Here is a 26,377-nt window from a genome sequence, read left to right as displayed (position 1 = left end):
CACAACAGCAACCCCTCAATGTCAGCAAGACCAAGGAGCGGATCTCTGGTTTCCTCCTATTGACTTCTGGAGGAGGAAACCTGAGGGCCATGTGCCAGTCCTCATCAGAGGTGAAAAGGGTCAGCAACTTTAAATTCCTCGGTGTTATCATTTCAGAGGATCTGTCCTGGATTCAGCATGCAAGTCCCATTACCAAGAAAGCAGTAGGATCTCTACTATCTTGGAACTTGGCAAAGATTCGGCATTCATTTAATGACAAACACCTTTAGATGCGTGGTGGATAGTGCGTTGAGTGGTTGCATTATGGCCCAGTATAGAAACACCAATGCACTTGAACAGAAAAGCCTTCAAAAAGTAGTGGGAAAGGCCTAGTCTATAACAGGTAAAGCCCTCCCTACCATTGAGCACATCTACACAGAGCGCTGTTACAGAAAAGCAGCATTCTTCAAGGATCCCCACAATCCAGGCCATGCTCTCTTGCTACTGCCTTCAAGAAGGTGGTACTGGAGCCTCAGGACCTACAATGCCAGTTTCTGAAATAGTTATTTCCCCTCAACCATCTGGCATTTGAACCAGAAGGGATAACTTTGAATTTAATTCACTCCATCACTGACCTGATCCCACAATTTATGGACTCACTTTCAAGGACTCTTCACCTCATGTTCACAATATTTATTGCTTATTTAATCATCATGATTATTATTTTCTTTTTGTATTTACAATTTGTTGTCTTGCACGTTGGCTATTTGTCTGTCCTGTTGGGTGCGGTCTTTCATTAGTTCTATTGTGTTTATTTATTGTGAATGTCTGCAAGGAAATGAATCTCAGGGTTGTATATGGTGATATATATGCAGTTCAATAATTTACTTTGAACTTTAATAGTTTTATGAATTGAGTAGAATAAGATTGTAACAGATGTTTTTTTTCTCCTTTAAATATTCCAGGTAGCTGAGTCACTAGGAATAACTGAGCACATGAATAAGGAAAATCAGCAAGACGCAAGCGTGTCTCTGACCTATAAATTAGTGACTGTGGATGACCAAAACCATGTCAATTCACCTGCAGAGAAACATGTCATGGAGGTATCTGAAAATGAAAATATAAAGCAGTAATATTGGCTTCAGTCACTTAAAATAACTGCTAATTTCCTGTATTAGAACAATTATAAACAACTTTTCTTCAATAAAATATCGACTGGAAGAACTAATTGGGTCAACTGTAACATTAGAAAGCCCTTTCCCTCTCATAAATGCTGCTTGACCTGCTGAGTTCCTCCAGCAGATTGTTGTTCCAGATTCCAGCATCTGCAGTCTCTTGTTTATCTCCAGTTTCTTTAAATCTTTTAACTAGAGAAAATAGGAATCCAGATTCAATGAATTAGTAATTACAAACTATTGAGAGGATTTCATGCCATATCAACATATTCCTTGATTGTCTTGTTGCCTGGAAAGGTACTAAACTTTATTTCGAATGAAGCAACTGAGTCTTCATGGCCATCTTGGGTAGAAAATTCCACAGGTTTACCATCATGTGAGTGAAGTAATTTCACCTCGTCTCAGTCTAAAGTAGCAAACTGATTATTTTCATACTGTATCTTGTGGTCCTAGACTCAGCCACATGAAATATCCTGCCTGCATCTAGACTGTTCAACCCATTTGAGAAATTGGTAATATCTATTGTGGTCTTTTCTGTTTGCACATGTTTTATACATTCTTCTAATGCATCTGATGATTGGTGGCCAACAAATTATCAGTGAAGGCCCTACATTGTAGATTTCCCTTCCTGAACTTTTTACTTTTCTCCTTGGTAATGAATCTTAAAACCTGTGTTTTTGACCAAGCTTGTGGTTACCTTCCCCGATGTCTCCTATGAGACAAGCTTTGTTCAGTATTGACAATGGGACATTTTACTACATTGCCACACAAATGGAGCTCCTGTTATAAAGGGTTGATAGGAACTAACAATAATTTGCTCTTTGGTGCTTTATTTGGGCTTGCAAAGCCTGAGATTGTCCTGTGTGTCTGGTGGTATTTTCCTGTTAATTATTAACAACTGTTAACTTGTATTTTCATGGAAAATATATTCACCACTCAGATATTAATTAGCAGCCTTTTGTGTTACAAAATCAAATCCTAAACACTAAGACCCAAAATCCTAAGATCAAGACTAAACACATTAATGATGGTAGAGCAGTAGATGCAGTGTATATGGATTTCAGCAAGGCGTTTGACAAGGTACCCCATGCAAGGCTCCAAGGATCCAAGGGGAAATTGCTTTGTGGATCCAGAACTGGCTTGCCCACAGAAGGCAAAGAGTAGTTGTAGAAGGGTCATATTCTTCATAGAAGTCAGTCACCAGTGGTGTGCCTCGGGGATCTGTACTGGGACCTCGTCTCTTCGTGATTGTTATTAATGACCTGGATAAGTGGAGGGATGGGTTAGTAAATTTGCTGATAACACAAAGGTTAGAGGTGTTGTGGATAGTGTGGAGGGCTGACAGAGGTTATAGCGGGACATTGATAGGATGCAAAACTGGGCTGAGAAGAGGCAGATGGAGTTCAACCCATTTGGTAGGTCAAATATGATGGCAGAATATAGTATTAACGGTTAGACTCTTGGCAGTGTGGCGGATCAGAGGTATCTTGGGGTCCAAGTCCATAGAACACTCAAGGCTGTTCCGCAGGTTGACTCTGTGGTCAAGAACGCATACGGTGCATTGGCCTTCATCAATTGTGGGACTGAGTTTAGGAGCTGAAAGGTAATGTTGCAGCTATATAGGACCCTGGTCAGACCCCACTTGGAGTACTGTGCTGAGTTCTGGTCGCCTCACTATAGAAAGGATGTGGAAACCATCGAAAGGGTGCAGAGGAGATTTACAAGGATGTTGCCTGGATTGGGGAGCATGTCCTATGAGAATAGGTTGAGTGAACTTGGCCTTTTTTCCTTGGAGTGATGGAGGATGAGAGGTGACCTGATAGAGGTATATAAGATGATGAGAGGCATTGATTGTGTGTCTAGCCAGATGCTTTTTCCCAGGGTTGAAATGGCTAGCACGAGAGGGCACAGTTTTAAGGTGCTTAGAAGTAGGTACAGAGGAGATAACGGGGTAGGTTTTTTATGCAGAGAGTGGTGAGTGCATAGAATGGGCTGCTGGCGACGGTGGTGGAGGCGGATAAGATAGGGTCTTTTAAGAGACTCCTGGACAGGTATATAGAGCTCAGAAAAATAGAGGGCTATGGGTAACCCTAAATTATTTCTCAGGTAAGGACATGTTCGGCACAGCTTTGTGGGCCGAAGGGCCTGTATTGTGCTGTAGGTTTTCTATGTTTCTATGTTAAATCCTTTTTATGACAATCCTTGAGAAATGTGCTTAGAAACTTCTGATTATTTAGAGATTTTTAAAATAATCTGTTTGCTTTTTTAGCAAGACTTTGGAGCATTATCCCCTTTAACAAAACGAATGAAAATTGATGATTCGATAGCAGGAACTGAAAGTAACTTGAACCAAAATGGAATAGAAATAACTGGTGAAGGACATTTACAAAGCTTAACTAATGCAACAGGTATATTAATTTAATTTTGCATTCTCTGTAATATGTTAAGATTTCAGTTTTATTTAGAAGGCCAGGATATGAATCTGCTGTTACTGAAACCATGTGCGACAGGGATCTTTTGCATAAATTTGGGTTTTAAGCACTTGGGCTCAGAGGGGCGCCATGTTAGCGTGATGTTATTACGGCTTGGGGTGTTGGAGTTCAATCCCGGGGTCATCTAACGAATCTCTACACCCGTGGAATGCTTGAGTTTTCTCCAGGTCCTCTGGCTAAGACATGCCAGATAGGTTAATTGGTCATTGTAAATTGTCCGATGATTAGGTCAGGGTTGAATAGGGATTGTTGCATGCAGCTCAAAGGACTGGTAGGGCCTTTTCAGTGCTGTATGTCTAACTAAAATTAAATAAAAAGCCTGAATAAAGCATTACAGCTTTTTAAATTTCCAAATTATGAACACAGCAAGAAGAATTTTAGTTCTGTATCATGAACATCTTCACATTTTGCATCATCATCACTATTGACTGCTTCCAGGTCAGATTAGATGCAGGTCAAAATTCCAACACTTTACAATTTCACTCCTTCTTCAGAAACAAACACTAATGCATTCTGACATCTTTTTGACAGCTCTGATAAGAATACAATTTGATGCAAAAAAAAAACACAGCTGGGGACTTATGATACACTAGGAACTGATTGAGATAACACATTGCTTGCACTTGGGGCCCAAACATGTTTACTTGTGGTGCATTTTCCAAAAAGATGATTTTAACAATCTATCCTGTCTTAAGTTGCTTTTTAGAAATAATCTGTTTATGAAAAAAGTTCCCAAACTAAAAGAGGAAAATATGCTTGTTCTTTCAGCACATAGTTTTATGTGAAATTCTATAACCATTGTTAAATAAGGGAAAATTAGTTTTGTGCAATTTCTGATGCCTGCATTTTACAGCCCAACTAAAAATGCTTTTGCTGATGTAGGTGAGCAGGATATTTATGGGTGTGTGTAGTGAGCAAGGCAATTGAAGTTATAATTTGCTACTTATATGATTTGTACAGATTTCTTGGGAGTAGTGTATGCATGCTACATTATTGGATTGTTTTATTTAGCTGTATTATTTAAAACTAATGTTTCCTTCTTTAGACAAGAAAGAAATTGAAAGCCCCGCCCTGAATGCTTGTGATCCACATACAGAGTATGGACCAACGGCAGATCAGGAGGTGGATAACCATACTGATGGAGTGTTGCTTTCCGCGGATGTTAAAAGTTCCAGTTCCATGGAACAGTCTACTTCTGAGGAATTGTGTTATCAGGTAACTCAAGTAAACCTGTCAAATTCTCAACTTCCCCTGTTGGAAACCCACAATGAAGTCCTTAATAATACTATTCAGGGAGGAGATTTTTTAAGTATGGACACAGATCTTACAGCAGAGGAATTGGTTCAAGAACAATTGTCCAGTCAAAATATTTCCGAGCAGTTGAACAATGCTGAATTAACTCCCACTGTGGATGAAATGACCAATCAGAATTCACTACTTTCAGACATGGCTAAGGTCAGCCAAAAAGGTTGCGAAGCAAGCAACTCTGTTCAGGATTTGCAGCATACTATCAACAGCCAGGATCCACTTGGCAATCAGGAACAAAGTGAGCAACTCAATGATTCTGACATAGCAGATCAAATGCAGCAGCTTGAGAAGGCTCTCTCTCAAGATGTGGAGCCCATAGGTCAGGATTGTCACAGGCAACATCATCAGACTGAACAGACTTTTGAAGCTGAAATTTCCCCCCAAGTAGTTCTCAATAGTCAGGTATCCTCTGAAGAAGTGAATGGGTTGCAAGTAGCAAATCGAAGTAAAATAATAGGTCACTTTGAAGAACCGAATGTGGATCAAAGAAATCATGAAAGTTCGGAAGATATTATAGAAAGTACAGTGACAGAAGATGGAGCATTAGAATTCCAACTGCCTGTTGGGGGTCAAGAGCTATTGTCCCAGGGACACGAGCAGATCTTCATTCAAACTTCTGAGGGTCTCATTGTGTCACATGAAGGAACAGCTGTTGTGTCACAGACATCTGAAGGCATTGTTATAGTAACTAATGCTGATGGTACTACAATGCACATACGAACACCTGATGGTGTTCCCTTTGAAACTGTTGAAGCACTTTTGGCAATGGATTCTGAAGGGCAAAGTGAAGGCTTGTTAGTCTCACAGACACAAACTGAAGTGGAACAATAACTTGAATGCCCTGACCTTCTGATTAGAAAAGCAAAAATAACTAAAAGGAGGTTTTTACGTGTTCTGTGAACTGATATAGTACAAAAATAAGGCTGTTCATTTTTGTAAAAGAAACTAGAGACCTTTTCCTGTTATGTTCTGGTGAACATTTATTAATTACTTAATGTATTTTTGTGTTAAACTTTATCATCCCCTGAGTTAACAAGTCTTGTACAAAACTGAGTAGAAGGTTTTGAGAGTGGTTACCCTCCATGTTGCAATGTGCATGGCAAGGTACGCAAGTTAATTTTATAAAATAAATCCAATTTTATTTATTGTTTTCTGGAACATACCCTTGACTGCAGTTGTCCAGAAAATGTGATGTTGCTGCACTGAAATTGAAAGCTTTCTTTGTATCTTTAACTCCTTATTGCTTATTCAATATACTTATTTTGCCAAAATAGCATTTGTATATGTTCTACTGCCTTTTTTTGAAACTGCCTTTAAAGGATTAATTGTACTCCCATGAAAAGGTTATAATAAATATAAATCTGTTACATTGGAAAAGTGAAATTTTTGTTAAAATTTTAGTAGTTTAATCTTTGTCGTTCATCTCAAATGACAGGGAACATGCATATTATGTAGTAAACAAAATTTGTTTAGATCACTTGTAAATGATTGAAATCTTTAAATTTGCAAAAAGTCTACAAGTTTTTTGGTATTTTCTGATTTAAAACACTGAATTTATTTAAATTAGTCTTCATGACTGTTCTAAGTACAAGGAGGATAAAGTTTTTTCTCCACTAAATGTTTTACTGGGGTAGAATTTTAACCACCAAATTTGATCACTTAGGAAATTAGACTTCAAGCAGTTGAGAACACAGTGCTTTTATTATGAACATTTACTGATTGGATAACCTGCTAAACAAAATAAATTGCTGAATATTAATTCTGAACCACATGGGTTATGAAAACTGTGTGGCATCAACACATTTTTTGGGCTATGTATTTGTATATATTGAGTGCTTCTGTTTCAGTTCCAAACACATTGCAAATATATGGACCTTGCTGCTTTAAGCTAAACTCTTTTTGGGACAATTGTTTTGTATTTCAGTCATTTACGTTTCTGCTCTGCTCCTGACATTGTTGCCATCTATTTGTAGTTGCCAACAAGGGCGTCTTCAGTCATTGTGTTTACAGTGTTATATCCAAAAGCTTCATTTGAGGATCAGAATTTATGAGATGGCTAAGTTGCAAGCAGGAGTACTGGAGTAACATTAGTTATCACCTAAATTTAAATTTTGAGAACTGTAATTAAAATTAACTCTTCATTTAGCCTTAGTTATGAAGTTTTCAATGAGTCACTTCCCTTGTGCAGCATGTTTTCAATTATGCCTAGTAGACATTTCCTTCCCCCTCCCCAAAATCTGGTTTGAATCTTGCATCTAATGTGAAACATGCTGTTTTTTTGTGTAAGTTTGCAAGAATGTGAAAATGGGAAAGTTACATCGCTACACTGTGTATATAGTGCTTACTACCCATGGTGGGCTGTTCATTAAAGATGTATTAAAGCCGTTGTGCATGTTCGTAGTTTCTAGTTTTGTTAGTGTATAACAAATCTTTATCAAAGGCCTGTAATTTGACTATTGTAAATAATGAAACTATTTAAAGATTGAAAATAGCAGAAAATGGAATTTATTTTCTATTTTTAATTATAATATACAAAGTATTTTGTAATGTCTTTGACTTATTAGTACATTGTAATCTTGACAGACAGTTTTGTTGCCTTAATTTGGGATGATTAAATGTCAAGTAACTGGATGATGGTTACAGTCACCTGATAATTTCATAAAAGGATGGAGTTAAATCATCTTTCACTTAAAATATTTGATATTTTTAAGGTTATTACAAAATGGAACTGCTCTTTGTCAAGGATCAGCTTTGTAACAGGCCAAAGTTTGGTTTGTACACTGTATTATGCACCATTGTTAAACTGTTATAAATATTTGCTGTAGAATTTTATGTAGACCATGTGGTTTTTTTTGGTAACATGGGTCTATATTTTTGAAAAGCTGCCTTTAATAGGATGATAAACCTATAAAGCCACCATCAAGCTCCGTTAAATATTAGCAATATATGGAACAGATTTTTTTTAAAAGCCACTTTTATTTTGCAGTTTTGCTCTTTGTTTTTCCATCGCTTGAGTGCAAGACAAATCATTAACAACCTTTCAGGACCATTGTTTAATAATTTGAACAAAATTATTTTTCAGCACAAGTATTTCAAGAGTTTCTTAAAAAAGGAAATAAATAAATATATTTTCTTTGTCGTTTGTCATACTCATTGTCTACTGAATTCTACCTTTTACAGTATACAAAATTTCATTGAAGAGTGAAACCTAGTAATTCTTGCCACATGGAGTTCATATTTACTCATGCACAAACCAATTTTCAAAAGTTTAGCTAAACAATCTTGGGTAAGCCTTAGTAGGTGTTTAGTTATGCCGAGCTAATTTTAATAAACATATGGTTTCAAAGTAAAAAATTCTATAAATAGGTGGTTTGTCTCCAACAATTATTTTGTAATAATTTTCAATTACGTTATAGAGCTCTGTGTCCTGTTTCCAGCAGCATACTTTCAACAAGGAATCTGGCCTTTTCTTCTATGTAAGGCTGGTACAGCCAGGAAGATAACTGTACCATCATAAGATCACAGCTATTAGTGTGGGCGATCTCTTGAACAATTAAACTCTTTAGCTGCAGTTCTTTTTGGTACATCTCCAGTAACTCAGCAGAGATTATATCTGAAACAGAAAGTGGTTAAATATCAAAAAAAGTCATTTAACTTACAGCAGCAAGACTTCATACTTGTAATTTAAATGTAAAGGATTAAATTGATGATTTTATCATTTGTCAAAAGTTGTTCAGCCATGAAGTATTTTTTCTAGTCAACTAAAGTCGTTAGTAACTGAACATAAGACTCTGCTATTTGCTGTACTATACCTGGGCTCTGGACAGGTGGATTGATAACTTTAGTAGCAGGTGTAATTAATGGAAAACTGTAGGCATAGTCGTTAAGAGAGAAGGTGAAATTTAGGTTAAATTATGACTTGTAGGCCACCTTCCCTGTCATCTGGTATGTAAGTTATCATGGGCTGGGTATTGTAGAAAATAAATGTGTCAAGTTATTTGAAGGCATCAGATCCTAAGGAGCCACTCTACAAAACTGCAGGGGACAAGAAAGAATCAAGTGAATAATTTTAAAGCACTTTAGTATTTATACAAAGCAAAAATGGGTGTTCACCAACAGAAGTGTATATTACTCTGTTTTCAAGTAAGCCTCATTTGAAATTAGTATTTTTTTTTAACTCTAACATAACCACAAAAAAAAAACAATGGTATGGATTCCTGTAATTAGTTTTAGAATTGCAAAATACCCATCCATCAGTAGCTTGCAATTTAGTTACAATTCTACTTTTCCAAAGTACTAATGAAACCCTAGATTTTATTAATATTGAGAATGCTAATTATAGAAAATAATATTACGTTTTGTGATAAGTTACCCTTACAGAAATATTTTGTGGGCCATGTGTGAAATAGAGGTATTGATCTTCCTGTTTCACCATAGTGGTAAGTGTCAAGATCATTTATTCCTTTCATAGTAGCACAAAGCTTTTCCATCTTCAATACCAATTTGTTCTGAAAAAGATTAAGTAAAGATTGTATTATGTGAACATGCATTTTACTCCAATTCTGTTAAGGCAACACTACCCTAACTGTAAGAATACTCATCAGCTAGATAGCTAAGCAAATATAGTAGCTGAAACAAATTCAACACTTTTATTGATGACATTTGTGACTAGCATAAAAGCAGCTTTTAATTGCTTTAATTAATCAAATTCTATGGTAAATTTATTTTTCCAATAGTTCTAAATTTAAGAGGTTTGTTTTGGAAAATCAGATTAATAGGTATATTACTCATAGGCAAGAAGCAAGAGAATACTGCATTGGCTTTCATAAGTATATTTGTTCCTCAAGGATACATGAGTTTAACTTTGCCATGTACCAAACAAGACAATGGCCCTTTAACGAAAGTTTCAACAGAGCTAAACCATATTCAGAAATCACTGAAAATCCTCCTAACTTCATCTCCACTTTGTGCCTGGGATTAAGAGTCACCATAGTCCTTAACTGCAGTGGGTCACCCTTGAGCCAGTTTGTCACTTTACAATGCAATGCAAATCCATAATTAAAAATAGAAAATGCTTGAAATAGTAGGGTACAGCTGTAGGGAAGAAACCAGATAACATTTCAAATCAAAGCTCTTCCATTAGAGTAATACTGATTTCTTTGAAACTGCCACAATTCATTAGTCCTGCATTAGGCTTTGGTGTTAAAACTTATTTCATGCAATAAGTGCAGACTGGCTATACCTCAACGAAGCTGCTGCTCTTATTAGTTATACAGAAAGGTATTATAAATTTCCTCCCTCAAGCTGAAGGTGAAACTATATGCACTTTCTGAATATCATGGAAAAATGGATTATGGCAATACTGTAATCTAATTTTCAGCTACAAGGTTCCACTAATACAGGAAACATCAATTTGCAACTGTACTTCACTTTTTATTAATATGGAATTTGTTTTCATAGTGTATTTAAATTCATACCATTTTGTCAAGGAAATAAAGTAATTCAGTGCAATGTTCCTCAAGTTCTTTGTTGTATTCCAAAGTAGCCTTTTCATGATGAACAGTGAAATCATCATCAGATAGTTCCTGTCTGGTTTCACCACTCCTAAAGAAGTTAACAATGTAGAACGTCAATATCACTGGCTAAAGACAACACTAGAATGTGTAATGTTCTAATTGATACAAGTGAATAGTAAAGGCCATTTAGACTAGGGGTTCCCAAACTGGGGTCCACAGCCCCCTTGGTTAATGGTAAACCTCATTGGCAAAAAAAGTTTGGGATTTAATCTAAATTTTAGATTAGGTCTGTCCAAATTTACTAAAGATGTTTCAGATTCAATCATTAATATTAGCTCAAAGGTGTTACTGAATCACATTTATCAAATCATAAATTAAGTACTGAGTTATTTCAGTGTATTATTAATAATGTATTACAGGTATCTCTACTCTGAACAGAATGATGAAATTTGTAAATGTTTATATTTCTTTGTTTGCAAATTGCAAATCAGATTTGCTCCAGGACAAAATGTCTTAGTTTAGAAACATTCAAAACATAACAATATTTAGACTCTTTGTAAACTTATTTTCTAAAGAATATTACAAAGCAATATTAATGATTTTTAAGGTAATAATGGCTTAACCTGTATATTGTGGAAATGCAAGGCAGGAGGTGATGAATTCAATTTCCATATCACTACTGAGTAAAAATGTTTTTATTTAAAATGTTGAAGCAATATTTCAATGTAAAATGTGCAAAAATACTTACTTGTGGTTGAGTTTACTGTTAACAATTTTATTTGCGAGTGAGAATCCTTCATTGTTGTAAGTTTCCCATTTCAGTATGAGGTTATGCCAATCCGCAGCATTGTCCTTTATCTTTCTGGAACTGTTACTCAAGTCTGGTTTTCTTGGAGTCATTAAACCTAAATTAAGACATGTCTCTTTTTAAGAAAAAAAATTCTACACAGTGCCAAATAGAATTGTAACGGAACTGCCATTAATATACTACATATGTTCATAGGTGTAATAATTTGCACATACTTGGCACCTTTAGTGCATCAAGTAGTTTACAAGGAGTATTTTCAAGCAAAATTTCACATGGAAATGCCAGGACTAGTCTGATGAGTAAGAGAGGAAAATTTAGGAGAGCCCAATCTTGGAGCTGAGGAAGCTGAATGATCTGTTATAAATAGTGGTGTGGACAGAACTGGGGATGGTTCAGATTTCAGAACTGAAGCAGTGCATGCTTTTAAAGGGAGAACACAACTACAGCTGTGATGATCCCTGATGATCTCCATCTCAGAGGCAAATATTAGACTGCCTTTAAAGAGAGTGAATCCTTGCAAGGCAGATGATCCCGATGGAGTACCTGGTAAGGCTCTGAAAACCTGCGCCAACCAACTAGCGGGAGTATTCAAGGACATTTTCAACCTCTCACTGCTATGGGCAGAAGTTCCTAGTTGCTTCAAAAAGGCAACAATTATACCAGTACCTAAGAAGAATAATGTGGGCTGTCTTAATGACTATTGCCCAGTAGCACTCACATCAACAGTGGTGAAATGCTTTGAGAGGTTGGTTATGACTAGATTGTACTCCTGCCTCAGCAAGGACCTGGATCCATAGCAATTTGTCTATCGCCACAATAGGTCAACAGGAGACGCAATCTCAATGGTTCTCCACACGGCTTTAGACCACTTAAACACAAACACCTACGTCAGGATGCTGTTCATCGACAATAGCTCAGCATTTAATACCATCATTCCCACAATCCTGATTGAGAGGTTGCAGAACCTGGGCCGCTGTACCTCCCTTCCTATATGGAAGACCACAGTTTGTGCAGATTGGTGATAAAATATCCTCCTCGCTGACAATCAACACTGGCGCACCTCAGTGTTGTGTGCTTAGCCCACTGCTCTACTCTCTGTATACACATGCCTGTGTGGCTAAGCATAGCTCAAATACCATCTCTAAATTTGCTGACGACACAACCATTGTTGGTAGAATCTCAGGTAGTGACAAGAGGGCATACAGGAGTGAGATATGCCAACTAGTGGAATGGTGCCACAGCAACAACCTGGCACTCAATGTCAGTAAGATGAAAGAGCTGATTGTGGACTTCAGTAAGGGTAAGACGAAGGAACACTTAGCAATCCTCAGAGGGATCAGAAGTGGAGAGAGTGAGCAGCTTCAAGTTCCTGGGTGTCAAGATCTCTGAGGATCTAACCTGTTCCCAACATAACGATGTAATTATAAAGAAGACAAGACAGCAGCTATACTTTATTAGGAGTTTGAAGAGATTTGGCATGTCAACAAGTACACTCAAAAACTTCCATAATTGTACTGTGGACAGCATTCTGACAGGCTGCATCACTGTCTGGTATAGAGGGGCTACTGCACAGGACCGAAAGAAGCTGCAGAAGGTTGTAAATCTGGTCAGCTCCATCTTGGGTACTAGCCTACAAAATACCCAACATCTTTAGGGAGCGGTGTCTCAGAAAGGCAGCGTCCATTATTAAGGACTTCCAGCATCCAGGGCGTGCCCTTTTCTCACTGTTACCATCAGGTATGAGGTACAGAAGCCTGAAGGCACACACGCAGCGATTCAGGAACAGCTTCTTCCCCTCTGCCATCCGATTCCTAAATTGACATTGAAACTTTGGACACTACCTCACCTTTTTTTAAAATACAGTATTTCTGTTTTTGCACTTTTTAAAAAACTATTCAATATATGTAATTGATTTACTTGTTTTATTATTTTTGTATTATTATTTCCTCTCTGCTAGATTATGTATTGCATTGAACTGCTGCTACTAAGTTAACAAATTTCATGTCACATGCCAGTGATAATAAACCTAATCTGATTCCGAAGTTGTAACTAGTTAGAAGGCTGCAAGAGATTCCACAGAGAGAGAGTGAGAGAATTTTTGATTTGGATGATTATTTTAAGATGTAGCAGAAAAAGCTGGTTGATCTGACTGGTTTCTGTTACTAAAGCCCTTCGTAAAGAGATTAACGTTGTTACCCAAATGCTGCCTGCCTAGAGTATTTCCATTATTTTCTGTTTTACTTCAGACTTCCAATTTTTGTAATATTTTGGTTTATGCTTCAGGATTTTAAAATGAAAGTTTATGAAGGACCAGAAGCTCATGTAAGTCAGTAATCACAAGGTTTAAATTTAAATAGCATGACAATGCAACCTTTTAAATTGTATTGTTACCAAGGGAGACTAGACAAAAATGTTATTCATTTAAGAACAGAATTGTTCAGCAACAGATGACCCAAGGCAGAACTGGGTTTAGAGCTCTAAGGGAGCTATAAGCAGCAGACCAAGCAATACAACCAAAATGCATTTTAAACTTCTTGAAGTCAAACAATAAACATGAACCATTTCATTCTTGTTCAATTATTAGAGAGAACAATGGACCTTTTTTTTTTAAAACATTAATTCATGTTATATAGATGTCACCAGGAGAGGCACACACTGCCCTTGGGAATGTTGACCTTTTGGTATCCGATGATAGAGGTACCCCCATAATGCTGTTAAGTCAGCAATTTCATTTTTTACATACAGCTATCGTAATGGAATAGCTATCTTTCTAGATCATGATGATCTGTGACATAAAGGGGAATTTGCAGATGGTGGTGTTGCTGCTCCAAGTTTGACAAGGTAGTCTGGGAAATCCTATCAGAATCACAGTGAATAGTGACTGTGTTGAAAATCAGTATTTCAGATGGGATGTCTATTATGCAGGCAACACACACTTGAATTTCCAGCATCTGCAGAATTTCTGTTGTTTTTCTATTATGCAGGCTGCTTTGGTGTCGAGCCTCAAGTTTTTTTCAACTGAAAGTAAAAGTGCTGTATTCCATCATGCTTTTATGTTTCTTAAATGATATAATAGCATTGGGAGTCTAAGGAAAGAATCACATTTTCTTTGTATGCCTCGACTCCAGAAAAAGAAAGCCCTTATTGCTTGCATTAGCCAGCAAGTATAGTTGAGGCTTGGTAGCTGAGACTGATAAATGAATCAGAGGATATGGTGGTTGGGATGACTGGAGGAAAGTGTACTTCAATGTTGCAGTCTAGATGCCTGATTCCTATCATGTTAGATTATAAGTTTTACTTTCACTGACTATTTAGCAAACACATTGTATTTTCTAAACTATATTTGAGACAAATATACTAGATGCAAACAGAACACAGCTAACATTTTATTATTTAAGGTTAAAGTATCACAAATTTTTAAATGCACTCTGGCCAGTTAAGAGCTCAATAATACCTTGCTATTTCCTTAATTGATTTAGGTGAATTTTAAGCACATCTTGAATTTGCTTTTCTAGAGCTCTCATACATTTAAGAGTCATTATATGCATAGTACATATGGCAGCTTATCTTGCTGTACTTAATTTAAAATTTACGAGCAAAGACACATTTGTCCTGGATGTGATGGTTTAGGAAAATACCAAAGATAATCAGAATCCTTAAAATATTGTTTCTACAAAATGAAACATGCAACTTATAGAGTGCTACAAAACAGGCCACCATTTAGACATAATCATAGAGCAATACAACACAGAAACCGATATTTTGGCCCATCTAGTCCATGCTGTGCTGTTATTCTGCTTAGTCCCATCGGCCCAGACCTGGACCATATCCTGCCCTACCCCTCTAATCCATTATCTTATCCAAACTTCTGTTAAATATTGCAATCAAACCCATGTCTACCACTAACACTGGCAGCTTGTTTCTCCTTTTGAGTGAAGATGTTCCCTTTAACTATTTCACCTTTCACCCTTAACCTATGACATCTAGTTCTTTCACCCAACCTCAATGAGAAAAGCCTACTTGCATTTACCTACCTATACCCCTCATAATTTTGTATACCTCTATCAAATTGCTCCTCATTCTCCTATGCTGTGGGGAATAGTCCTAACCTATTCAACCTTTCCCTATAACTTGGGTCCTCAAGTCCCACCAACATATTGTAAATTTTCTCTGCGCTCTCTCAATCTTACTGACATGCTGTAGGTGACCAGAAATGCACACAGTATTTCAAATTAGGCCTCACCAATATCTTGTACAGCTTCAAATAAATATTCCATCTACTGTGATTTATGAAGGCCAATGTGTCAAAAGCTCTCTACGAATCCTATCTACCTGTAACGTGACTTCCAAGTAATTATGCATTTTTATTTCCAGATCCCTGTTCTACTGCACTCTTCAGTGCCCTACTGTTCACTGTGTACAATCTACCCTGGTTTGTCCTTCCAAAGAACAACTCTTAGCTGTCTGCATTAAATTCCATTTTTTCAGCCCATTTTTCCAACTGGTCCAGTATCTCCCACAAGTTTTGTGGCCTTCCCCACTGTTCACTATCTCCCAAACTTGGAGCTTTCTGCATATTTGCTGATCCAATTTACCACATTATTATCCAAATCATAAATATGGGATGACAAACAACAGACACAGCACTGATCCCTGCAGCACACATGTCAGGGAGGCAGCCATCTACTACCGTCTCTGGCTTCTGCTACGCCAATGTTGAATCGACTTTACTACATCCTGAATGACAAGTAACTAAACCAGCCTCCCATGTTGGGGCTTTGTCAAAGGTGTTGTCTACATAGAATTTAGCAATATACAGCACCTTTCCTTCAACTTTCCTAGTAACTTCCTTGAAAAACTATTACATAGGTTAGACATGACCTATTATGCAAAAAAGCCATGTTATATTAATTGTTAACCTTAGTTAAAAGAAAATCATAACTCAGCACAGAAAACAATCTCTTCCTACAAAGTCAATGTAAACATTTACACTAATTCCATGTTTATGCCTCCATATTCACTTAAACTTCCTCCACCCCCCTCACCCCACCAGATTATACTACACAGATACAGACATAATAGGTATAATTGACCACAGCCAAATAACCTACCAACCTACACATTTGTGAGATGTGGAAGGAAATTGCAGCACCTGGAAACATATGGAGGAAGTGCAAATTCAGGCAGCACTGGAGGTCAAATTGAACCTAGGTTGCTGGAGCTGTGAGACTGAATAAACCTGTCAGTCTAAGGGACCTTGCACATCATTAAAAGCTAATAGGTAGGAGTAACAAGTGATCAAGAAAGCAAATAGTGGCCCTTTATGAGAAGATTTGGCAAAACCAATCACCTAGCTGTACTCCTTGCATATAGGCAGACACTGAGGACCTCATCACCAGGGCCAAGAACCATGAAGGTATGTATGTTCAGGGAAGGTGGAGGAGCATTATCAGAGCTCGTTTGAATCAGTGGACTGGACCGTGTTCAGAGAATCATCTTCAATCTGAATAGGGTTAAGTCATCTTCATCGAGATTGATGTAGATGAATGTACGCCTTTGAAAACATAACAAGTCTTCCCAACTGAAGCCCTGACCACGAGATCCATAGTCTGCTGAGGGCAAGATCTTTGACGTTCAGGACTGGTGATCCACAATCATTCAGGATGGCTAGGTACAGTATAACCTACAGCGGGCCATTGTGAGAGTGAAAAGGCAATGCCATGTACAGTTTGAGACACTATTAGATCCACAGTAGCTGTGGCAGGGCTTGCATGCCATTACTTCCTATAAGGTGAAACCAAATGGCATAAATGGCAGTGATGCTCCTTTTCCTAATATGCTCAATGCCTTTTATGATTGCTTTAAAGGGAAGAATAACACTATCTCTGCGCACATCCCCACAGTAACTGGCATCCTCATGATCTCTGTTTCAAAGGCCGATATCAGACCATCCTGTAAGAGGGTGAACCTTCATAAGGTGTCAAACCCCAAGTTGTACCTGGCAGGGTACTGAAAATCTAAGCCCACCAAATGACTGGAGTGTTCAAAGACATCTTGAAACTTTCATTGCTGCAGTTGGAGGTTCCCACCTAATTCAAAAAGGCATCAAACATTATCAATGCACCAAGAAAAGTGCAAGCTGCGAGAATGACCATCACCCCGTGGCACTTAAATCTACTGTGATGAAGTTCTTTGAGATGTTAGTCGTGGTTAGAATTAACTCCTGCCTGAGCAAGGACCTGAACTTGCTGCAGTGTCCATTATTAATGACACTCACTATCCAGGATATGCCTTCTTCTCATTAATATTGGGCAGGAAGCACTCCCCATCGTGGGCTGAAGATACACACAACGTTTTAGGAACAGTTTCTTCCTCTCTGACATCAGATTTCTGAACAGTTCGTGAATATCTCAGTATTCCACTTATGCATTACTTAGCTTTTCTATGTCCGGCAATATACTGCTGTGAAAAACAACAAATTTCTCAACATATGCCAATTATAATATTCTTGATTCTGCAAGGGAACCGATATCTTACTACAACAAGAGGACATAATGTGGAATATTGGTTTCCTTTCGAAGGATTTACTTGAGCAAGGGGAACATGATGAAGTCATTAGATATATGCCAAGGATAGTATAAAAGAAATGCGTAGATTATGTCTTAATTCTTTAGAATTTCGAATAAGAAGAGTCATTAAAACTTACAAAATTCTTAGATTTCAACCGGATGAAGGAAGATCTCCGCTTGTGGAAGAATTTAAAACAAGAGGATGTGGTCTCAGAGTACGCAGTAGGACATTAGATGAAATATTTGCACAGAGATGGCGATGAATCTTTGGAATTCCTTACCCTGGAGTGCTGTAGGAGCGAGGGGTAGAAGGGCGGCTACTGACTAAACTGAAAACAGAGTTGTAAGCTTTCTGAATCTTTCGGGATGTACGGATATCAGGAAAATGACATTGGGATAGCAGAACAGGGTCAGAAGGCCAAATGCTCATAGTTCCGTTTTAAACATAAGTCACATGGAAGTACAACAGATTCATGTGCAAAACATTTAAGGCGTACCTTCCATTTTCAAAAGCCGCGTAGAGGACAGACCACATTGGAATCCACAATAACTGGGCACTTCCGTTCCACCGCCTCTCTCGCAACGCACGCGGCGCCGCCGCTTTCCTATTTTGATTCGCTAATGTTGCAAAGTTGCTCGTGTTGGATTGGAGAAGTGTTTGCGGTGGGGTGGGAGCTGGTTTGACTGGTTACTCGGACCTAAAGAGGCGGGATTTCCAGCGCTTTGTTAGCGGATTTGTCATGTGGTCAAGGCGTAAAGGCTTAAGGAGCTTAACAAATACAGCAAGACGGCGCAAGGTGACCAGGAATGGGATTTGCATGCAAGCCGCTGTAATTGGTGGAAATGCGCAACAATTCAGGACTGGTGAACTGGCTGAATGACGGTGTAGTTAGGAGGTGTTGTGATTGGTGGAGCGTGGACGCAGATAGATGAAGAGGTGATTGGTGGAGCGCGGACGCAGACAGATGAAGAGGTGATTGGTGGAGCGCGGACGCAGGCAGATGAAGAGGTGATTGGTGGAGCGCGGACGCAGACAGATGAAGAGGTGATTGGTGGAGCGCGGACGCAGGCAGATGAAGAGGTGATTGGTGGAGCGCGGACGCAGGCAGATGAAGAGGTGATTGGTGGAGCGCGGACGCAGGCAGATGAAGAGGTGATTGGTGGAGCGCGGACGCAGACAGATGAAGAGGTGATTGGTGGAGCGCGGACGCAGGCAGATGAAGAGGTGATTGGTGGAGCGCGGACGCAGGCAGATGAAGAGGTGATTGGTGGAGCGCGGACGCAGGCAGATGAAGAGGTGATTGGTGGAGCGCGGACGCAGACAGATGAAGAGGTGATTGGTGGAGCGCGGACGCAGGCAGATGAAGAGGTGATTGGTGGAGCGCGGACGCAGACAGATGAAGAGGTGATTGGTGGAGCGCGGACGCAGGCAGATGAAGAGGTGATTGGTGGAGCGCGGACGCAGGCAGATGAAGAGGTGATTGGTGGAGCGCGGACGCAGGCAGATGAAGAGGTGATTGGTGGAGCGCGGACGCAGGCAGATGAAGAGGTGATTGGTGGAGCGCGGACGCAGGCAGATGAAGAGGTGATTGGTGGAGCGCGGACGCAGGCAGATGAAGAGGTGATTGGTGGAGCGCGGACGCAGGCAGATGAAGAGGTGATTGGTGGAGCGCGGACGCAGGCAGATGAAGAGGTGATTGGTGGAGCACGGACGCAGGCAGATGAAGAGGTGATTGGTGGAGCGCGGACGCAGGCAGATGAAGAGGTGATTGGTGGGAGTGATGACCGGCAGGAGGTGGTGATGGTATGTGCGGCAGGAGCCTTTCTGAAGGGGTAGCTTCATGTCCGATGCAACATGGCAACTGAGGTGGGAGAAGAGTGGAAGATGATTTAAGGGTTGAAGTGTCCAACTGGAGCATCGTAAGTGCTGAATGTTAAGCAAATATGAAGAGTACACCACTCAGTTAGGCCTGAGGCGCCGGGGACTGAGGGGAGGCATAGGAATAAATGAAATAAAATATTTATTGCAGGTTCGGTATAGGAGGTTCTCCGTGGCTTTAAGTTACGTGGCAGAGATTGGTTGAAATATTACAAATGTTAGATTACACTCAGGATGTTGTGGGTTAACTGATACATGCGTTTCTTATGAAACTCAATTTTTTTTAACTCTAGTTGTATTTTTGAAGGTATCTTCGTGAGATAGATGCAAAATTACATATCTATGTCCAATCTGCTTAATTGTGAGGAAGATATCTGCTAAATTTAGTATGAATTTCAGTGCGATATTACTTAATATTCTATACAGAACTTGAATAGATTGCTGCATTGGATATTGTTAAGTAAGTTTGAAAATAAGTGGATATCATTTATTTTGATTTTGGTTTCCTTTGTCCTGAGTTATAGTAAAGGTGAACTGTAGTTTATGTATACGTGACTGGGTGAAACTAGCATTGTCGCCAAAATATTTACTGATGCTCATAGGCTATTTGAAAGACAGGGCAGGATAGACAGCAACAAATTAAAATCGTGTAGATTTCTGTTCTTGTATTAGAAGATGATGGACGGAAGAACTATAAACAGATTTTAAATGAAGAGCAGCAAACCTCCGATACGAGATATAAAAACAGAAAATGCTAAAAATACTTAGTTCGAGCTGCAGAGAGAAGCATGCAAAATTTGGCTTTTTTTGTGCTAATTAGTTCTTCCTATTTTCAAGATTGCTAATTTAACTAACAAAGGAGTTATTTGAGACTGCAGCAAATCTTTGCCTGTAAGGGTATATTTGTTATAAGGAAATTGGATTATTAAGAAATTTGCTAACAGGAGAACGCAGTATTGCTTAGGAAAATCACATTCTGTTCTTCAACTTTGAAAACTTGCCTTCTGAGTGACTGTAACATGTTGTCTTTTCCTTCACCTGTTCATTCCCACTATTTTCTTCTCTCCCCATCTTTATATACTTTCTTCTTTTTGATCTTGTACTCTAAAACTTTTTTGAGCTATTATGCCCCTTGTCATTTCATGATTTCTTTCCAAATATGTTGATGCTTGAGCAATTCCTTACCTCTGGTTTGTTCCGTCACAGACTGGGCTAATCTTTGTCTGAGACCCTCGCACTTGTTCTGTTGTTTTCTGTGATTCTGTTGAATTTAGATATGATGCTTTCTTGGGGAATCTAGAGCAACACGTGCTGGACATCACCTGACTGAATGACAAACAGTTGGTCATTCAGTCAGGTGATGGATCCTGATCTGAAATGTCAACTAACAGGAATTCTGCAGATGCTGGAAATTCAAGCAACACATATCAAAGTTGCTGGTGAACGCAGCAGGCCAGGCAGCATCTCTAGGAAGAGGTACAGTCAACGTTTCAGGCTGAGACCCTTCGTCAGGACTAACTGAAGGAAGAGTTAGTAAGAGATTTGAAAGGGGGAGGGGGAGATCCAAAATGATAGGAGAAGACAGGAGGGGGAGGGATGGAGCCAAGAGCTGGACAGGTGATTGGCAAAGGGGATATGAGAGGATCACGGGACAGGAGGCCTGGGGAGATAGACAAGGTGGGGGAGAACCCAGAGGATGGGCAAGGGGTATAGTCAGAGGGACAGAAGGAGAAAAAGGAGAGTGAGAGAAAGAACGTGTGTATATAAATAACAGATGGGGTATGAGGGGGAGGTGGGGCATTAGCGGAAGTTAGAGAAGTCAGTGTTCATGCCATCAGGTTGGAGGCTACCCAGACGGAATATAAGGTGTTGTTCCTCCAACCTGAGTGTGGCTTCATCTTTACAGTAGAGGAGGCCGTGGATAGACATGTCAGAATGGGAATGGGATGTGGAATTAAAATGTGTGGCCACTGGGAGATGTCAACTGTCCATTTCCATCCATTGATGGTGAGAGACCCACTGAGTTCCTCCAGCATCTCAAATAGCATCATTTTTTTGTCTTAATTAACCATGTTTCAGTTCTTGACCTTATAGAAAGCTGATGAAGTTTATGCCTGTTTTAACAACCTTTATTAACAGTCTGATCTGCAACAGCGTTAAAATACAAAGCCATATTGGAAACATTTTTTTAAAATAAAGTTATAAATTTACACGCACCATTGTTTTGAGCTACCTTTTTAATGTTTCAGGTGAGTGACCTTTAATTAGAACTGTTCTGTTGAAAGGCTACCAAGCAGAACAATTAACCCTGTTTCTCTCACCATAATGTTGCCTGAACTGCTGATTATTTCCTGTGTTTTCTATTTCTATTAACAGGGCCACAATAGTAAGAAGTAATTTTGTCAAATATGTATATTGGCATACATAATAGACTTCCTGAATTTGAAGGAACTGTCATGGAGTTATGGTGGTTGTCTGTCATGTCCAACGATGACAGGAAACCTGTGTAGGAAAGCTTTTAAAGTGGAAAGGCTGTTGCATTGGGGCAGTTCCACTCTCTTGATCTCAGAAGTCTGGGTCCAGTAATACGAGCAAGTGTCGCAAGCTGAGGCCTTCCTTGATTGCAGTGAATGACTATGGTGTCTTCTGTGCCTTGTCATGCCCTTCGCTCTCCACAGAGCTTTGCAGTACCATCTTCCTGGCCATTGATTCTCAGAGAAGATCTCGTCTGCCCAGTCAGCCAGAGCTGAATTTGCATGTCCCTAGCTCTCTGGGGTATGAGGCTGCCGGCTTCCCTCACCTGGCCTAGTCTGCTTGTGAAAGCGGTGTACCAGAGTGTAGCCGTTGTCACATGTAAACAGCTGCTTGGAGCTACAGGTGAGAGCAGAGTATCCAGTGAGGACCAAAGGTGAATGGACACGACAAGCTCCTTCACCAGAGGTGGACACCCCACAATACCCCTGTCATGGAATGTAGTGTTTAAAGTCAGCAGGAAGACTGGATGAATCACCAAGATCTTGAGTTAAGTCATTGTCCAAGAATAATCACAAGTCAAAAGTTGGATGGGATATTAAATTTGTATATAGTGCTTAGTTGGGGAAGTGTAGGATGATGCTGATTGGAAGGTCAAAGAAGGAGAGACAGGTTTATTCTGTGAAGCACATGGATGTCATACTTTTTGAAAGTTTATAGAAACACAATTAGAATGCCAGTCAATTTAATCATTTTTTGTGCCACTGAATATTGCTTTTCTTAAATCAGAATTTAAATGTTTAAAAAACACATTCTTACATGGAGTAGTTGTAATTGAATAGAAGATTAAAGACAAGGGATGAACTTTTGTATTTGCCTTAAATTCTGTGGTTCATTTTTAGTTTCAGTTCAGCGTGCAAACAAAGCTTCCACTCATCTGTTCTCCCTTAGTGCTGAAGAAACTGCAGGCCAAAAGACATCTTGAGATCCAAGGTTCTTGCAGAAAATGAATAAACAATGGTATTGAGCAAAGCTTGCTGATCTTGTTTACAGTCTCATCAAATGAAAAACAATCAGTGTTATTTGGAATTTGAATGCATTTGGTAAATCCATATTATTTGGATTTATTCTTACAAGCGCTTGTTCAATTGCGTTTGAATTAGTTAAGAACATAAATGGAATCAGGAGTTAGATGTTCAGCTTTTTGCTGACTGCACTATTCTATAAGATCATTATTGATTTTTTTTTTATCTTGGTGCCTCTTTGCTACACCAACACAATATCCCTAGATTGCTTTGGAAAATTAGTTACTCTTTGAAAACACGTGCCGGGCAGGATAATTTATCTCCTCTATTATAGTATGCAATTATTATATTATTTAGAAGTGTAAAGCATTAGATAGAACCTGCTAACTTAACTATGGGTTATAGTAACTAAATTTCAAGTGATACAAAACATAATACGTGCAATTTCACTCCCTTCCCCCAACTAAATACATTTACTGTTCATCTGTACAGCTCGTCACTGCTAGGAAGAAATAATGGTTAACAGAACACATCAATTTCAATAAACAATCTTAAACAGAGAGTCAATTTGTAATTTATATTTATATATTTTGTATATATACAGTACTGTGCAAAAGTCTTGGGCACAAATATGTAGCTACAGTGCCTAAGACTTTCTGCACTGTACTATATTTGTAAACACGGAGTGGAGAGTGAGTTTATAAATCTGGTGGGAGCAAGGATGTTGGGAATGGTGAGGGTGGAGGGCTGTAGGAAGGGTGTGGGACATTTGGCAGAGAAGGAGAACCAGAGGAAAGAGGTGAATCAGAATCAGGTTTAATATCACCAGCATATGTCGTGAAGTTTGTTAACTTAGTGGCAGCAGTACAAAATAGTACATTGGCATAATTATTAAAGAGAATCCATGTTAATAAATTTGGTGTAGTTCTTTTGAAGTAACAGAGAGAATTGATCTTGGTGTTGTGCATATGATACCACACAGTAAACAAGTGAACATTTTAAGCTTGTAGCTGTGTGGAAATAAAATGTTGTATGTTAAGAGGTAGAAAGCCAAATGTAATGGTGAGGAGATATATTTTTTCAGATGGGAGTGTGGTTTACTGTGATATCTTCCTTGTTTCACCACTTCCACCCCTCTCTCTCTTCTACACCTCGCATTCATTGGGCAATTTTGTTTATTAATAGCTTGTATATTCAGCCTGTTTGCTGGATGTGTTCAGAATTTTGGTGTATTAATAAGAAACGTCCAGTGGTGGGAGAAATGGCATTGGCAAAATAACCAAACATAATATGAAGAAAACAATATTCAGAGTTATAATGATTTAAGTGGGTTTTTAAAATAGTAAAAAAGGAGACTATTAACTTCTGCAATTAAAGGAATAAAGCACTTCTTTCTGAAGTAGTCAAATGATGGTATTTGAAGTCTATTTCCTCACATTGTTGAAACATCCATCAGCTGATGGATGCAGTTATCAGCAGAGACGATGAGATACATTACTGAGATACTTGATACTGATAGTAGTCCACCCAAACTGGACCCCCTACAATTCGCCTACTGACACAACTGATCGACAGGCAACGCAATAGCCACTGCTCTACAGACCACCCTTACACATCTGGAGAAGAAGAATGCTTATATGAGAATGCTGTTCTTGGACTACAGTTCAGCATTCAACACCATAATTCCATCCCAGCTCAACAGAAAGCTCGGAGACCTCGGCCTTGACCCTGCCTTGTGCAGTGGATCCTGGACGACTTGTCAGATTGCTGGCAGGGTGGTAAGAGTGGGCTCCCTCACCTCCACCCCTGTGACTCTCAACACAGGAGCCCCTCAGGGCTGTGTACTAAGTCCCCTTATTCCCTGTATGCCCATGACTGTTTCATCATCCACAGCTCCAATCTGCTAACTAAATTTGCTGATGTCACTACATTGTTTGGCCTAATCTCAAACAGTAATGAGGTGGTTTACAGGGAAGAAGTCATCTCTCTGACCCAGTGGTGTCAAGAAAACAACCTCTCCCTCAATGTGGCAAAAACAAAAGAGCTGGTTGTGAATTACAGGAGGAATGGAGATGGGCTAACCCCTATTGACATCAATTAATCCGGAGTTGAGAGGATAAACAGCTTTAAGTTTAATTAGTCTGGCTCTCTCAGCTTTTTGCCAACTCTGCAGATTTAGACTGAGAAATCTTGTAATTTGAGCAAAATGCTATCTAAATAGCTTTGTTATTAGAAACATGAGAAAGACTGCAGATGTTGGAGGAACTCAGTAGGTTGGGCAGCATCTGGGAAAAGAGTAAATAGTCAATATTTGTTTTTGGTGCTTTGCTGTTCATAAGTTGATGGATATCATAATGGCATAGATTATAATGTGAGAAATAGAAAAAACCCTCAATAAAAAAGCGAAGAACTCTGCTGTTCAATTATGAGTGCATTTAGAGTTCTGGTTTTGGACTATTTTTGTGAGGTTTACTTGAACTGGATTGAACAATTGAGCTTTGCTCAGTAAGATCTGCCTTTAAAGCTTCAATATGACAGATTAGGCTAGGGGAATTCCTTTGTTTTTCACACAGGGACAACAGCTAAAGGAAGTGAAGATAACATCTATAATTATCATTTCTCTTTTAAACTTTATTTCTTGAGTTTATATCAATAATTTTCTTGCTAACATTGCATTGTCAAGGTTTAAACCCGGCCTGATATAAATGAAGAAAAAAAGTTGGTTTATTTGCATACTGTAAATAAGATCCAATAATGTTCCTTTTTTTTCTTATTAACAGTGTAATTTTGAATGCCATGGCATTAGATGCAAGATTTACCACCTTTAAGGAGTTCAGTCATTTATATTACCTACTTAATGCGATTCCAGCAAAAGTACAGAAAGGATTTCGAAATGTACTTGTGCATCTCACAGCACTGGATGCCAATAAAGACTACATTGCAGTGGGCAGTAACATCGGCATGCTTTACCTCTACTGCAGACGGCTGAACAAAATGACAAAATATAATTTAGAGGTATGTATCAGCATTGGCTTTTTACTGTAGCTGTGCAAATAAAGCTGGTTGGGCAGATAATGCAGTGCATTAGACATTAGCTTTTTATTTCTACTGAATTCAGCACAGTGTCATAGTTTTCTTCACCGGCATCTTTGTG

The 26,377-nt window shown here is 38.9% G+C and overlaps 3 protein-coding genes across 9 annotated transcripts in view; 2 read left to right on the top strand and 1 right to left on the bottom strand.

Moving 5' to 3' along the window:
* The window catches only part of znf839 (zinc finger protein 839), a 39,534-nt gene extending 31,451 nt beyond the window's left edge, over positions 1–8,083 (top strand). Inside the window, exons 6-8 of the mRNA XM_072270297.1 lie at positions 945–1,082; positions 3,424–3,562; positions 4,692–8,083. Of these exons, the coding sequence (XP_072126398.1) occupies positions 945–1,082; positions 3,424–3,562; positions 4,692–5,785 (1,371 nt within the window). The 3' untranslated portion in view covers positions 5,786–8,083. The remainder of the gene's footprint in view (positions 1–944; positions 1,083–3,423; positions 3,563–4,691) is intronic.
* Positions 7,494–18,708, bottom strand: cinp (cyclin dependent kinase 2 interacting protein). 2 transcript variants are annotated; one of them, XM_072270310.1, is made up of 5 exons: positions 18,345–18,708; positions 11,219–11,375; positions 10,432–10,558; positions 9,333–9,462; positions 7,494–8,567 (listed from the first exon to the last, which is right to left on the bottom strand). In XM_072270310.1, exons 1-5 carry the CDS (start codon positions 18,349–18,351, stop codon positions 8,365–8,367), a joined length of 624 nt encoding a protein of 207 aa, XP_072126411.1. In that variant the 5' UTR covers positions 18,352–18,708; the 3' UTR covers positions 7,494–8,364. The 2 variants fall into 2 exon arrangements, with proteins under 2 accessions (XP_072126411.1, XP_072126418.1); XM_072270317.1 differs by lacking the exon at positions 18,345–18,708 and adding an exon at positions 17,985–18,338.
* An 890-nt stretch (positions 18,709–19,598) lies between these two features.
* Positions 19,599–26,377, top strand: part of tecpr2 (tectonin beta-propeller repeat containing 2) — a 111,371-nt gene continuing 104,592 nt past the window's right edge. For 4 of the 6 annotated variants that reach the window (XM_072270255.1, XM_072270282.1, XM_072270245.1 and 1 more), the window contains exons 1-2: positions 19,605–19,767; positions 26,004–26,238. In XM_072270255.1, coding sequence (XP_072126356.1) covers positions 26,020–26,238 — 219 coding nt within the window. In that variant the 5' untranslated portion in view covers positions 19,605–19,767; positions 26,004–26,019. Of the gene's footprint in view, positions 19,768–26,003; positions 26,239–26,377 lie in introns of all 6 variants that reach the window. The other 2 variants (XM_072270273.1, XM_072270265.1) reach the window with 2 other exon arrangements.

Source organism: Mobula birostris, chromosome 1 (genome assembly GCF_030028105.1).
Source record: "Mobula birostris isolate sMobBir1 chromosome 1, sMobBir1.hap1, whole genome shotgun sequence".
Lineage (NCBI taxonomy): Eukaryota > Metazoa > Chordata > Chondrichthyes > Myliobatiformes > Myliobatidae > Mobula > Mobula birostris.
This window is presented reverse-complemented; position numbering and strand designations above follow the sequence as displayed.